Source organism: Anomaloglossus baeobatrachus, unplaced genomic scaffold (genome assembly GCF_048569485.1).
Source record: "Anomaloglossus baeobatrachus isolate aAnoBae1 unplaced genomic scaffold, aAnoBae1.hap1 Scaffold_2359, whole genome shotgun sequence".
Lineage (NCBI taxonomy): Eukaryota > Metazoa > Chordata > Amphibia > Anura > Aromobatidae > Anomaloglossus > Anomaloglossus baeobatrachus.
This window is the reverse complement of record NW_027442028.1, coordinates 29,070-46,051: the sequence shown is the minus strand read 5'-3', so window position 1 is coordinate 46,051 and position 16,982 is coordinate 29,070. Positions and strand designations below refer to the sequence as shown.

At 42.7% G+C, this 16,982-nt stretch overlaps 1 protein-coding gene across 1 annotated transcript in view; it reads right to left on the bottom strand.

The window, feature by feature from the left end:
- Nucleotides 1–10,819, bottom strand: part of LOC142261653 (uncharacterized) — a 38,648-nt gene extending 27,829 nt beyond the window's left edge. The window contains exon 1 of the mRNA XM_075332127.1: nt 9,540–10,819. Within this exon, the coding sequence (XP_075188242.1) occupies nt 9,540–10,819 (1,280 nt within the window). The remainder of the gene's footprint in view (nt 1–9,539) is intronic.
- Between the last annotated feature and the right edge of the window lie 6,163 nt (nt 10,820–16,982).

The following is a 16,982-nucleotide window of genomic DNA, read 5'->3' as shown; positions in this document are numbered from 1 at the left end:
CTCCTAGGTAGCAGAACCTTCTCTATGCCGCTCACCTGCAGGCTACTCAAATCACCTCCATGGACACTGAGAAAATGCTGGGAGGCTCGCGAAGGGCTCCTTGTTGAATTATTTAAGACATCGTACACATGTTCCGATATTCTTTTTCTCAGTGTCCTGGTGGTATGACCTATGTACTGCAGTCGGCACATAGTGCAAGAAATCACATAAACGACATTCACAGAACTACAGTTTATCATTGTTCTGATGCTATATTGCTTGCCATTAGTATATGATGAAACATTCTTTGTGTTAGTAACATATTTACACAAACCGCAGGTTTTTCCATCGCACTTATATGAACCACTTACTGACAACCAATTCAATTTATCTGTTTTTTTTGGACTTGTTCATATGATCACTGGGGGACAATAATGCACCCAATGTGGCGTTCTTTTTTAAACAAATTTAACACCTCCCTCCAGTATGCGGTTTAAAGTTTCATCAGCCGACAAAACCGGTAAGAATTTTCTCACAATGTGCACTATGTCATAGTAATTCTTGCTGAATTTAGTTGAAAAAACTGGTTGCACATTGTGAGAATTTCCCTTTTTGTTCTGTTCAAGGTACTGCTCTCTAGATTTGGAGCACACTTCTGTTTTAGATCTTTACAAAAATTTTTGGGAGTAACCCCTAGGAAGAAACCGTCTGTCTATTTCCCTATACTCTTGCTCCAAATCAGACATCTTTGTACAGCAGAGTTTAGCCCTTACATATTCCCCAGTAGGGATATTTTCCACTACAAACCTTGGATGGCAACTAGTCACATGTAGGATTGAATTTCCTGCTGAGGGCTTGCGGTATAATTTACATTCAATAATACCCTTCTCCATGTTTCCCATCAGTACCATATCCAAAAATTGGATTTGCAGTGGATCACTCTGATATGTGAATCCCAGATTATATGGATTGTTAATAATAAATGAAATAAAATTTTCCATTTTTTTTGCTCTATTTTTCCAAATAATCAAAATATCATCAATAAATCTGAGGAATATCGTATGATATCGAATAATAGTATGTCTGGGCTGAACGGATTTTTTAAATTAAAAATAAATTCCTCCTCCCACCAAAACAAATAAATATTCGCTAAAGATGGTGAAAAACGTGACCCCATTGACCATCCCTGTGTCTGTAAATAAAAATCCCCCAAAAAAGTGAAATAGTTTTTTTAACAAAAAAGGGTAACCTCCAGGATGTATTGTTGTAATTCCTGTGAAAAGTCAGAGTATTTTTCCATTTGAGTTTTTAATGCCATTATGGCCAGGTAATGCGGGATGGAGGTGTATAATGTGCATACATCACACGTTAACCAACGATTGCCCACCTGCCACTTTATACCATTTAACACATTAAGTACATGTTTGCTATCCTGAACAAAACTCGGAGAGGCTTTAGCTAAGAATTGGAGGTGTTTGTTTGTCCAGCCACTCCGAGAGATGTTCAGTGACAGACCCTATGCCCGAAATAATGGGCCTGAAACTCAACGGGAACTGGTCTTTGTGAGATTTAGGGAGAGCATGCATAAGGGGAGTTATTGGATGCAAAGGGTTAAAGTAATCCTTTTCTTTTGCTTTATTAACCCTAATGAAATCCCTTCCTCTAACAAAATTTCCAATGATTTTCTGATGTCATTAATAGGGTTGTGGGATATTTTTTTGTAAATACTGCTATCCTTTAACATCCCCTGTACCTCCCTTTCATATAAACCCACATCCATGACTTCAATCGATCCCCCTTATCAGAATTTTTTATTATTATATTGGTGTTGTGGCGCCCTGGACAAGCCAGGTCGTCACAGGTACTGCAATAACACACCCCACACTCTGGCTAGGCACATCAAAGTCAGACAAAAATCCTTGTTGCCTCCCTCCAGGGGCTGATGTCCACACCAGGGGGTGGAGCCAGGCAGTTGGCCCCACCCACCGAGGAGTTCACAGTCCTGGAGGCGGGAAAAGGAAGTCAGATCAGTTTGGAGTTGAGAGAGTGAAGTAGTAGTGGAGCAGACTTACCGTGTCCGGGTACGTGGCCCGGGCACACACAGCAGGATTGGCAGACGGTGGTGACTGTCTGCAGGAGAGGCCGATTGACGTAAACCGTAAGGACCAGGGACGGGCGGTGGCCCGCCGGTACCGGACCGGGGAGTGAAGAGAAGCCAGCACCATTCGGCAGGGCCTACGGACCCCGACCAGGCTTGGAGTTGCCGTAAAACCGGTTAAATCCGTTAGCGAAGGGAACCTCCTGGGTTTCCCAGCAGCAAAGACCCGATTGAAGGCAACCGCTTAAACTGTGAAGGGAAACACAGTCACCGCCAAGGCTACAGTTCTCAGGGCCAGAGCCTGCGGGCAAAAGGGGCTCCCTCAGCATCCATCCAAGCTGGGGAGCAGGTTACTGGTGGGAAGCCATCAGGACCAGAAACATACTACAGGTGCAGGGAAAGGCAGTCACCGCCAACCTACCGGGAGAAAAGCCACCGCTGCCGTCTGTGGGACCCGTCCATCCAGCCGTTTGTTTTACAGGAGACTTTGCATTCATCATTGGCTGAGTGAGTACCACCGTGCCGTGCGGCACCGCGCTGCCCCCGCACCTCACCAAACCCCGCCATCCACCCTTCCAGTCACCATCACCGGGCCCCGGGACAACCAACCCCTACCCACGGAGGGGGAAAACAACATCCAAGCTGCTCCCTGTCATCGCTCCCGGGATCCCCGTCTAGAGCAGTGGTGGTGCCACAACCTCACCACAACCGTGGGTGGCGTCACGGACAATACCCTTCAAATCCCAAAACCTTCCCCTTTTCACTCACGGGCGAGGAGCGCCGCTCAAGTCCCCGGATCCAGCCCACCGCTCGAGCCACCGAGCAGCAAGCAAAGCAGCCCCGAGCCGGACCCGAGCGTGGTGAGCGCAGCGTCCCCTCCCCGCCCGCGACAGTGTTACTTGTTAATGATTTTACAGCCCTTTTTTCTCCTGATGTTAAATTACGGGACACTATACCACTTTCTTTATCTAATTTAATTAGTTCTTTTTCTACAAGGTTCTGAAAATCCTCCATCTGTTGACAACGGGCTTGGGTGGGGTAATAAGATGGGTTAGGTGTTACGAGGAGGACCCGGGGAAGCGTGCCAAGATGGGAAATGGACAGCTTACGCCGGTCAAGGTCCACTGTGCGGTGTAAGGGACCGCTGCTATGGTCAGGAAAGAGTGAGCGGGTTGCTGCTAGTGATAATCTGGAACGTCACAGACGATCTATGTACACCGGTCCGCCCTAACCCGTGAGGGTTGTATGGCTCGGGGCTTCTCGTACGGTGTACCTGTTGCACGGGGATGCACAGAGGTGCCTACACACGTGTGCCAGCGGGAGTCACAGGAATATGGCACGGGGGTAGCACAGAGGTGCCCACGCACGTGTGCTTCAGAAACCAAGTGAGTCCGACAGAGACTCGAGGAGCTCACCTGGGACAGGAACACAGCCTGCTAAACGGGATACTGCCGGAGCAGCAAGGCAGGGGCAAGATCTGCAAACTAGGTGCTGCCTGAGCAGCAAGGGCAAAGCCCACAAAAGACAATAATGCCTAAGCAGTGGTGTGGCAGCACGCTGCCAGACATCCAAACATAGAAGGACGGTTGCGCACCGCCATGATGGCAGGGGGAGCTTTTAAGGAGGTGTAGCTCCACCCAAGGGCGGGCGCGAGACGGGCGTGACCCAATCAGGGTTCGTGACGTCCTGGCCCAGCCAGTCAGGATTCAGCACATCACCAGCCTTGTCATGGGGCCGTGTGATATCAGTGAGCGAATCAGAAGACGTCACGTGGAGCACATGCTCATCTTCCTGCCTCTGGGTCATAAAGGCGGGATCCCCGGTTTCACAATGTGCAGAGACATGGGAAGTCTTGCTGCTTCCCTGAGCATCTATTCTCTGCACACTGCGCAACCTCCCAGAGCCTCCGTGATGCTGAGCAGGAGAGCTCGTGGCAGGCAAGGGATGGGAGACTGCTCCATTCCTTGCAAGGGGAGAACCACTAGGTGTCACCCTTCTGCTGTGTCTCTGAGAAGGCAACTCCTGCAGACTGCGCAGTCTCCCAGACCTTTGGTGCTGCTGAGCAGGAGGGCTCGTGGCCGACAAGGAATGGGGGACCACCTCAGTCCTTGCAATAAGAGAGCCATGACGTGTAACAGTTAGGTACTCTACTAAATACAGTTTTGTAATTTATATTAATATCAGCCATGCTGTTATCCCCTAATACACGCAAATTTTGCAGCGCCATTTGTTCCTGAAAAGAAACCATTGGAGTTAAGTCATCCTGACACAAAGTCGGCAATACAGATTTATTTTCATCATAGAAATGTTTTTTTATAGTCAGTCTCCTTACAAAACGGTTCACATCAAGAATGGTTCCCAGTAAATTAAATTTTGTACTTGGTTCAAAGGTTAAACTTTTTTCCAACAATGTAATTTCATGTGTATTAAGAATAGTAGCAGATACATTGACTACTGAAGATATATTTGCTGTTTCCTGGTGTGATACCCATGTTGTTGATTTCGTTCTGTTTGAATGTTTCCTACCAGCCCTTCTTGTTTTTTTCTTGATTTTTTCAAACTGGAAACGTGTTTCTTGGCGATAGGGCAGGGGTAGATGGCATAGCTGTTTCAGTTTCTGAAAAGTCCGTATTGCCATCAGGGGTTTCAGGCTCTGTAGAGGAAAAACTCACTCTATTTTCTCCCCATTCATTTTTTCCTCATGATGGATCTAGGGAGATTTTGCCGAAATTGATGCCAGGTGTAAACGATCATCTGACCGTGCAGGGATCTGTATGGAGGGAGGTGTCAACATACTGTAGGGAGGTGTCAAGTTTGTTTCACAAAAGAATGCCACATTAGGCGCACTATTGTCCCCCAGTGACCATATGAACAAGTCCAAAAAAGCAGATAAATCCAATTGGTTGTCAGTAAATGGTTCATATAAATGCGGTGGAAAAACCTGCGGTCTGTGTAAATGTTACTAACAAAAATAATTTTTCATTTTATACTAATGGCAAGCAATATAACATCAGAACAATGATAAACTGTAGCTCTGTGAATGTCATTTATATGATTTCTTGTACTACATGCCGACTGCAGTACATAGGTCATACCACCAGGACACTGAGAAAAAGAATATCGGAACATGTGTAAGATGTCCTAAATAATTCAACAAGGAGTCCCTCGGGAGCCTCCCAGCATTTTCTCAGTGTCCATGGAGGTGATTTGAGCAGTCTGCAGGTGAGCGGCATAGAGAAGGTTCTGCTACCTAGGAGGGGAGGAGATGTGAAAATAATGCTCCAATATATAGAGGTAAAATGGATTTTTGAGATGGAAACGAGGGTCCCATGTGAATTAAATATAAGAAAAGATGTAATGTATTTCTATTGAATTTTTTGTACATTTCCTTGTCTGGTTGCATGTATATTGTCAAAATAATTTGTATATTTGCATATTCAAATTTTGTCTGATTGCTGACCTCATGTCCTGTGCCATATGTTTTTAGTCTGAATTCATTGTGAGATGTCTAGAGACTGAGTAAGGACGTTAAGTCCAAAACGCATCCTCGCAGCATGGCATAATGGACTTTTAATGCTTTTCAAATAAAGGATTTTTCATTTTTAAATACTGGATCTGTGCTGGATCGCCTCTTTTTCATGTGAATAGTGATCAGTGGTTGTATACATGCTCTCAGCACTGACTGACAGCAGGTTCTAATGCTGAGCGGCTGTCAGTCACTGCGGGGGTCAGGGTATATATGTGGTAATAACAGACATTTCCCTTATTTTCCCACCAGTATCGCTCCACATCAGCAATAAAAACTCGATGCTGAAGATGGTTTCTTATTTGGATTTTCCTTTTTACAGGTTTAACAGCAAACACAAAAAAATCACAATAATGAAGTACAATGCAGTGCGGAGTCCTTTAACCCTTTCCATAACGCCCTTCGCTGCCACTTTAATGCCCATATTTGTGCCAGTTTTATCATTTTTGTTGCTGCTTTTCAGTGTATTCACATCCGGGCTCCGCACTGCAGTGTATTATATTGTACTTATTTTTGTAGATAAAAACCTGTAAAAAAGACTCCAAATAAATAGCAAAAAATAATTGCTGAATAAGAAACAGACTTCAGCGTCATCATAAAAAGTAACAAAAGACGATAACAGTAACAGGAAAATGAAGCCGAGCAAAATAATAGAGACTCTGCATCAGGCCTGGCATCAGCAGCCGGCCACCTGGTCAAGTGCCGGGGCCCTGGACAGCCTGGGGGGCCCACTTGCCTCCGTCAGTTCTGTGTCCCCCGGGCCGAGTTCCGGGATCGCAGTGCTTGGCAGGAAAGTGTGGCTGCTGAACCTTTAAGCCACATTGGCATGCAGCTCCTGTTCTGAAGTTTATCTGTGGCCGGAGCTACCGCGCAGCCTGCTCCAGTCCCATAGATGAAGATGATTTGCAGCGTCCCCCAACACAGCGCTGTTGTCCGGCGCTGTATGGCCTCCCTCTTCACCAGACCTGAACGGTATGTTCCACACACACCCTCCCCCTTCCGATCTCTCTGTCCCCCTCCCTTCTGAGCTGTGTGTGCCCCTTTTCTTACCCCCCAAGATCTAATGGGCGCCAGTGAGCTGTATGAGCTCCCCCTCTCCCCTGAACTGTATGTGCTGGCCCCCCCACAGCCATATGTGCTGGTCCCTGGAGCTATGTGTGGCCCCCACAGAGCCTTATGGGCACATGTCTCAGCTTCTCCCACCATAAGCTACAAGCCTTGTATAAAAAAGAGATAACTAAAACAGTATGTGTGTGCAGCAGAGCTGTATGTGTGTGTGCAGCAGACCTGTATGTATGTGTGTGCAGCAGAGCTGTATGTATGTGTGTGCAGCAGAGCTGTATGTGTTAATCACACAAAATCTGTTAAAGGTATACAGATTTAAAAAAGCTCAAAGAAGTCAAAGATTTAATTAAAAAAATTTTTCTTTATTGAAATATCTTCACTTTTTAAAAAAATATATAAATAATTCCACAATATAGTACCCAAGGACAGGATAATGAAGGTCATAGAGTAATTATCCCACACCAGCATATGGATTCAAGACATTAACATATCATAGCACCTTACAATTAATTAGACATGTATTAAGCTGCAGTAAAAATTTAAACCTCCTTTTTTATATATAAAAAATTATTTAGTAACAATAGTCACAGCAGCATACCGTGTGGCAAAACAGTGCATAAATTGACATTTGGTGCAGAGTCATTAATCATTAATATGTAAAAAATATATAGTGCCATAGGATTTATCAGTTCCTCATAAGATATAAAGTATCATATGAATACCGATTCCTCCCTGTGACAATTCTAAATCACAAGAATCAATTGAAAAAGTGCAGAGTGTTATGTATCAGATACCACATGCTAGTACGGGATTTCTGATCATTAAGTTCGTTCCCCGTTCTGTGGACGTGTGGCAAAACATTACTATATTTCAACTTTCAGAATGACAAGCCACATAGCTTGAATGAAGGTAATGAATCCACAGATCCACCACAGAGAAAAAACTGTTCATGTGTTACCTTATTAGAGACCTAAAATCCACGTCCTGCAACCCCAACACGTGTTTCGCCGTTTCTTCTTCAGGGGGCGTGTGTTGGGGTGGGGAGCCATGGTCTTTATATAGTATGCTGCCTAATCAAGTGAACTGCGCTCACCCGTGCTGTATGGCGCGACGTCGGGAGGCCGGGACTGGCAAGAGTACACAGAACGTCCGCCCGGCGGCTCTGACCCGCATACTGCGTTCCATCTGTCATCAGACAACGGAGGCAGCGCATGGTCAATTTTAGCCGCCGGACGGAAGCCGCAGTCCGAGCCTCTCCTGACCCGCGCACCACACTGTGAGGGCAGTGCACGTGAATCCATAAAACCAGGGCTGTGGAGTCGGTAAGCCAAACCTTCGACTCCGACTCCGACTCCGACTCCTCAAATTCTCTTGCACCGACTCCGACTCCGGCTCCGACTCCGACTCCGGCTCCGACTCCGACTCCTACATATATTGCTTAGTTAGGTGAAAAATTTATTGTAGTACATGAATATGTGTATGTGAACATCAGACATTTAATAATTTTTATGATACGATAATCAAGATATTTGGATAGAACATAAAATATATTTATTGGAATACAACTTTAGAACACAAACAACTGTAATAAATTGTAAATATGTAATACACTATGTAATATACAGTAGATTACATATATATCTTGTGTGTGTATATACACTGTGTATATATATATATATATATATATATATATATATATTACATATTTACAATTTATTAGTTTTTTGTGTTCTAAAGTTGTATTCCAATAAATATTTTATGTTCTATCCAAATATCTTGATTATTGTATCATAAAAACAATTAAATGTCTGATGTTCACATTGTACTACAATAAATTTTTCACTTAAATATAAGCATTATACTAAATGTTATTATTTAGTAAAATATTCAGCACATTCTGCATTGCACTCCTGTCCCCAATTTATTATATATTTTAGGAGTCGGAGTCGGTGCATTTTATACCGACTCCGACTCCGACTCCACCAAAATGAGCTCCGACTCCGACTCCGACTCCACGACTCCGACTCCGACTCCACAGCCCTGCATAAAACAGCATTGATTTTAACAAAAAGGGGATATCCCTCTTCTATCCAATATATACATTGGTTCCTATTATACAGGCATATAACTCTTTAAGGAGTGTTACATATCATAGACATCAAATGGAAATATATAAAACATCATATACCAACAATCGTGATCAATATAATACACTAACATAAACATAAAATTCAACAAGTGAAAAGTGTGCAATATTAATATACATAATTATTAATTATTAATTATTAAATATAATGCTATTCATAAAATAGTGATCGTGTGTGAAATTTGCGTGAAAATTAAATGTATGAATAAAGTGAAAACAAGTTTTTCATATAAATATAAAAAAAATTTTTTATATAACAATATTAATTCATAAATATACAGTTCGTATCTACAACAAATAGTTTTCACCCCTATTAACATTAAACATATAGTTATATTTACACAAAAAAATTTTGATTTTTATTAATATATAATTCATTTAAAATTTTTCACTTGATATTTTTTGTATATGCTCCAACATGCCGAAACCGCCCCAAAAGACGATAAGAAGGGTGTCCCACCTACGCCACCCCAAACTAGGGATGGAAAAGGTAGGAAATCCGACCAATCCAATTACATTCAAAGAAATAAACATAATTTATTATAAATAAGAAGAAGGCTTCATCAAATATCGGTTCTTCTCCTAACCAAGGTTTTTTCCTAAATATATGGATATTCTAAATAGAAGAGAGAAAAAATATGTTAAAATGTCATAAAAACAAATATAATTAAAACCAGAACAACCCACCCCTAAAAACACAAAGATATATGTTTTCTAGAACTTACAAAAATGCACCAAACCCCATGGTCTCATTAAGACCCTGAGGACTCAGGGATTCTAATCTAAAAATCCACCTGCTTTCTACACGAGGCAATGCTTTCGCTAAATCACCTCCCCTAAATCCCAAATCCACTGTATCTATGCCCCTGAATTTGAGCAAATGGGGATTACAATTATGTTCTTTTTTGAAGTGTCTCGGTATCGTTTTAAGTTGTGACTCATCTTCAATGGTTCTTGCTTTAATTATATCACGGCAATGTTCACGTATTCTGATCTTAAATTCTCGAGTTGTTAAGCCCACATATATCTTATTACATGGGCATTGGGCATGATAAATTATACCTTTTGTTGAACATGTGATGTTTTTCCGGATATCATAGATACGAGACCCATCATGATTAGGAAATGTCTTAGTTTTAATTGTATTTGCACACGCTTTGCAGATGCCACAGGGAAAAAAGCCTGGTGTTAAGGATCTATCATTACTCTCCTTTTTCCTCTGAAAATGGCTATGAACCAAATTATCACGTAAATTAGGTGATCTCCTAGCCACAATGGATGGTTTTTCAGATATAAACTTCTTTAAAATAGGGTCCGATTGAAGAATCTTCCAATGTTTTCTAAGAATGTTCATCATGGGTAGCCATTGGTTATGATAGTTCGTGATAAAACGTACCTGATCATTTGAATTTTCTCCTCTGTTGGAAGTGGGATTATACAAAAGCTGATTCCTAGTGATGTTCCCGGCTTTTTGAAAGCCTCTTTTTATCCATCTTTTGCTATATCCACGTTCCAGTAATCTTTGTGACAAATTCTGTGATTGATGAAGAAATTGAGTATCATCAGAGCAAATTCTTTTAACCCTCAAAAATTGCCCTATAGGTATGCCCTTGATTGTATTTTGAGGGTGAGTTGAGCAGGCATGTAGCAGAGTATTTGTAGCCGTTTCCTTTCTAAAGACAGTTGTGGAAAGCCTTCCCCTGGAAAGAGTGTCAATAAGAATGTCCAAAAACTCAATTTTATGGCCAAATTTGTAAGTTGATTTAATGTTCTGATTGTTTTTATTGAGAGATTCCATAAGGCCATGAAGTTCAGAAATGGTTCCATCCCAGATAAACAGCACATCATCTATAAACCGCATCCAATTGTGTACATTGTTAATACCTGGGATGTCACTGTTGAAGAAGATCTCCCTCTCCCATGCTCCCATAAATAAATTCGCATACGAGGGGGCACAAGAGTTCTGTGTACTCTTGCCAGTCCCGGCCTCCCGACGTCGCGCCATACAGCACGGGTGAGCGCAGTTCACTTGATTAGGCAGCATACTATATAAAGACCATGGCTCCCCACCCCAACACACGCCCCCTGAAGAAGAAACGGCGAAACACGTGTTGGGGTTGCAGGACGTGGATTTTAGGTCTCTAATAAGGTAACACATGAACAGTTTTTTCTCTGTGGTGGATCTGTGGATTCATTACCTTCATTCAAGCTATGTGGCTTGTCATTCTGAAAGTTGAAATATAGTAATGTTTTGCCACACGTCCACAGAACGGGGAACGAACTTAATGATCAGAAATCCCGTACTAGCATGTGGTATCTGATACATAACACTCTGCACTTTTTTCAATTGATTCTTGTGATTTAGAATTGTCACAGGGAGGAATCGGTATTCATATGATACTTTATATCTTATGAGGAACTGATAAATCCTATGGCACTATATATTTTTTACATATTAATGATTAATGACTCTGCACCAAATGTCAATTTATGCACTGTTTTGCCACACGGTATGCTGCTGTGACTATTGTTACTAAATAATTTTTTATATAAAAAAAGGAGGTTTAAATTTTCACTGCAGCTTAATACATGTCTAATTAATTGTAAGGTGCTATGATATACACCAGGCTTTTTTCCCTGTGGCATCTGCAAAGCGTGTGCAAATACAATTAAAACTAAGACCTTTCCTAATCATGATGGGTCTCGTATCTATGATATCCGGAAAAACATCACATGTTCAACAGAAGGTATAATTTATCATGCCCAATGCCCATGTAATAAGATATATGTGGGCTTAACAACTCGAGAATTTAAGATCAGAATACGTGAACATTGCCGTGATATAATTAAAGCAAGAACCATTGAAGATGAGTCACAACTTAAAACGATACCGAGACACTTCAAAAAAGAACATAATTGTAATCCCCATTTGCTCAAATTCAGGGGCATAGATACAGTGGATTTGGGATTTAGGGGAGGTGATTTAGCGAAAGCATTGCCTCGTGTAGAAAGCAGGTGGATTTTTAGATTAGAATCCCTGAGTCCTCAGGGTCTTAATGAGACCATGGGGTTTGGTGCATTTTTGTAAGTTATAGAACACATATATCTTTGTGTTTTTAGGGGTGGGTTGTTCTGGTTTTAATTATATTTGTTTTTATGACATTTTAACATATATATTTTTTCTCTCTTCTATTTAGAATATCCATATATTTAGGAAAAAACCTTGGTTAGGAGAAGAACCGATATTTGATGAAACCTTCTTCTTATTTATAATAAATTATGTTTATTTCTTTGAATGTAATTGGATTGGTCGGATGTCCTACCTTTTCCATCCCTAGTTTGGGGTGGCGTAGGTGGGACACCCTTCTTATCGTCTTTTGGGGCGGTTTCGGCATGTTGGAGCATATACAAAAAATATCAAGTGAAAAATTTTAAATGAATTATATATTAATAAAAATCAAAAATTTTTTGTGTAAATATAACTATATGTTTAATGTTAATAGGGGTGAAAACTATTTGTTGTAGATACGAACTGTATATTTATGAATTAATATTGTTATATAAAAAAAATTTTTTATATTTATATAAAAAACTTGTTTTCACTTTATTCATACATTTAATTTTCACGCAAATTTCACACACGATCACTATTTTATGAATAGCATTATATTTAATAATTAATAATTAATAATTATGTATATTAATATTGCACACTTTTCACTTGTTGAATTTTATGTTTATGTTAGTGTATTATATTGATCACGATTGTTGGTATATGATGTTTTATATATTTCCATTTGATGTCTATGATATGTAACACTCCTTAAAGAGTTATATGCCTGTATAATAGGAACCAATGTATATATTGGATAGAAGAGGGATATCCCCTTTTTGTTAAAATCAATGCTGTTTTATGGATTCACGTGCACTGCCCTCACAGTGTGTTGCGCGGGTAAGGAGAGGCTCGGACTGCGGCTTCCGTCCGGCGGCTAAAATTGACCATGCGCTGCCTCCGTTGTCTGATGACAGATGGAACGCAGTATGCGGGTCAGAGCCGCCGGGCGGAAGTTCTGTGTACTCTTGCCAGTCCCGGTCTCCCGACGTCGCGCCATACAGCACGAGTGAGCGCAGTTCACTTGATTAGGCAGCATACTATATAAAGACCATGGCTCCCCACCCCAACACACGCCCCCTGAAGAAGAAACGGCGAAACACGTGTTGGGGTTGCAGGACGTGGATTTTAGGTCTCTAATAAGGTAACACATGAACAGTTTTTTCTCTGTGGTGGATCTGTGGATTCATTACCTTCATTCAAGCTATGTGGCTTGTCATTCTGAAAGTTGAAATATAGTAATGTTTTGCCACACGTCCACAGAACGGGGAACGAACTTAATGATCAGAAATCCCGTACTAGCATGTGGTATCTGATACATAACACTCTGCACTTTTTCAATTGATTCTTGTGATTTAGAATTGTCACAGGGAGGAATCGGTATTCATATGATACTTTATATCTTATGAGGAACTGATAAATCCTATGGCACTATATATTTTTTGCATATTAATGATTAATGACTCTGCACCAAATGTCAATTTATGCACTGTTTTGCCACACGGTATGCTGCTGTGACTATTGTTACTAAATAATTTTTTATATAAAAAAAGGAGGTTTAAATTTTCACTGCAGCTTAATACATGTCTAATTAATTGTAAGGTGCTATGATATGTTAATGTCTTGAATCCATATGCTGGTGTGGGATAATTACTCTATGACCTTCATTATCCTGTCCTTGGGTACTATATTGTGGAATTATTTATATATTTTTTTAAAAAGTGAAGATATTTCAATAAAGAAAAATTTTTTTAATTAAATCTTTGACTTCTTTGAGCTTTTTTAAATCTGTATACCTTTAACAGATTTTGTGTGATTAATTCTGATATAGAAGCTTTACCACTCCGGTGGGGAAGTATGTTATAATAGGCAAGATTTTTGTGAGTTATAGAGCTGTATGTGTGCAGCAGAACTGTGTGTGTGCTGAAGAGCGGTATGTGTGTGTGCAGCAGATCTATGTGTATGTGTGTGCAGCAGAGCTGTGTGTATGTGTGTGCAGCAGAATTGTGTGTATGTGTGTGTGCAGCAGAACTGTGTGTATGTGCAGCAGAGATATATGTGTGTGTGTTCAGCAAAGCTGTGTGCAGCAGAGCTGTGTGTATGTGTGTGTACAGCAGAGCTCTGTGTATGTGTGTGCATCAGAGATGTGTGTGTGTGCATCAGAGCTGTGTATGTGTGTGCAGCAGAGCTGTATGTATGTGCTGAAGAGCTGTATGTGTGTGCAGCAGAGCTGTGTGTTTAGCAGAGCTGTGTGTATGTGTGCAGCAAAGCTGTGTGTATGTGTGTGTGTTCAGCAGAGCTGTGTATGTGTGTGTGCAGCAGAGCTGTGTATGTGTGTGTAGCAGAGCTGTATGAGTGTGTGCAGCAGAGCTGTGTGTGTGCACCAGAGCTGTGTGAATGTGTGCAGCAGAGCTGTTTATGTGTGTGCAGCAGAGCTGTGTATGTACAGCAGAGATCTGTATGTGTGTGCAGCAGAGCTGCGCATGTGTGTGCAGCAGAGCTGTATGTGTGTGTGCAACAGAGCTGTGTGAATGTGTGTGCAGCACAGCTGTGTGTATGTATGTGTACAGCAGAGCTGTGTATGTATGTGAAGGCAGCAGAGCTGTGTGTTTTTCTATGTCTGTACATCTTCAGCAGAGATGTGTGCAACAGTGCTATCAGGGTGCATGTGTGCAGCAGAGCTGTCTGTATACAGTATGTATTCTTTGGGCAGCAGAGTTCTGTGTGTGTATACAGCAGTGTTTTGTGTGCAGTAGTGCAGTGTGCATGAAGACAGGAGAGCTGTGTGTGTTTGTGTCTATACATCTGCAGCAAAGATGTGAGTGTGTGTGTGTGTGTCCAGCAGAGCTGTGTGTGTGGCTCCTCATGTGCTGTCCCCCAGAGCTATATGTGCGGCTTCCAGAACCATATGTATGGCCTCCCAAACACTATGTCGGCCACCCCAGTAATGTGTATGCCCCCAGAGCTGTTTGCCACTCCAGTAACATCTATGCCCCCCAGTAATATCTATGCCCGCTTCCCCTCCTGTGATGAATATATTGTAGCCCCCAGCCCCTCCTGTGATGTATATACAGCAGTGCAGTGTCAGTGTGCCTTTGCACGACCATGTCTGTTAGTGACGGCCATCATGCAGTACAGCCCCATGCCCGGGAGAATCTGGACAGGAGACAAGCGAGGAGGTGAGTGAGGCTGCTGCCGGCTTCCCTATATTCAATCCTCTAATGTGTGTGTGTATGATGGCTATATCTACGTATGTCAGTGTGTATGACTGTGTATAGATTTATGTCTATATGTGTTCTTCTGAATTTCTCTTTAGATATGTATATGTACATTTGCCTGTATGTGTATGTATCTGTATGTGCGTGTCTGCGTGTGGATGGGGCCCACAAAAACCTGGAGTCGGCCCTGCCCTGCACCTACCTCCACCTGCAGAGCCGCACACTAGATATATAATACCCTGCACCTACCTCCACCTGCAGAGCCGCACACTAGATATATAATACCCTGCACCTACCTCCTCCTGCAGAGCCGCACACTAGATATATAATACCCTGCACCTACCTCCACCTGCAGAGCCGCACACTAGATATATAATACCCTGCACCTACCTCCACCTGCAGAGCCGCACACTAGATATATAATACCCTGCACCTACCTCCACCTGCAGAGCCGCACACTAGATATATAATACCCTGCACCTACCTCCACCTGCAGAGCCGCACACTAGATATATAATACCCTGCACCTACCTCCACCTGCAGAGCCGCACACTAGATATATAATAGCCTGCACCTACCTCCACCTGCAGAGCCGCACACTAGATATATAATACCCTGCACCTACCTCCACCTGCAGAGCCGCACACTAGATATATAATACCCTGCACCTACCTCCACCTGCAGAGCCGCACACTAGATATATAATACCCTGCACCTACCTCCACCTGCAGAGCCGCACACTAGATATATAATACCCTGCACCTACCTCCACCTGCAGAGCCGCACACTAGATATATAATACCCTGCACCTACCTCCACCTGCAGAGCCGCACACTAGATATATAATACCCTGCACCTACCTCCACCTGCAGAGCCGCACACTAGATATATAATACCCTGCACCTGCAGAGCCGCACACTAGATATATAATACCCTGCACCTACCTCCACGTGCAGAGCCGCACACTAGATATATAATAACCTGCACCTACCTCCACCTGCAGAGCCGCACACTAGATATATAATACCCTGCACCTACCTCCACCTGCAGAGCCGCACACTAGATATATAATACCCTGCACCTACCTCCACCTGCAGAGCCGCACACAGATATATAATGCCCTGCACCTACCTCCACCTGCAGAGCTGCACACTAGATATATAATACCCTGCACCTACCTCCACCTGCAGAGCCGCACACTAGATATATAATACCCTGCACCTACCTCCACCTGCAGAGCCGCACACTAGATATATAATACCCTGCACCTACCTCCACCTGCAGAGCCGCACACAGATATATAATGCCCTGCACCTACCTCCACCTGCAGAGCCGCACACTAGATATATAATACCCTGCACCTACCTCCACCTGCAGAGCCGCACACTAGATATATAATACCCTGCACCTACCTCCACCTGCAGAGCCGCACACTAGATATATAATACCCTGCACCTACCTCCACCTGCAGAGCCGCACACTAGATATATAATACCCTGCACCTACCTCCACCTGCAGAGCCGCACACTAGATATATAATACCCTGCACCTACCTCCACCTGCAGAGCCGCACACTAGATATATAATACCCTGCACCTACCTCCACCTGCAGAGCCGCACACTAGATATATAATACCCTGCACCTACCTCCACCTGCAGAGCCGCACACTAGATATATGGCTGCTCTGTGCTTACAGGACCTGTGATGATGTCACATGGAGGGGAGGAGTCAGGGTCACATGATCAGCTCCTCAGTGTATGCAGGGCTCTGCTGTGCTGGGTGTCATGGTGCTGGGTGAGGGGAGGTTATGTCGGGGGGTCACAGTGAGGTAATGGAG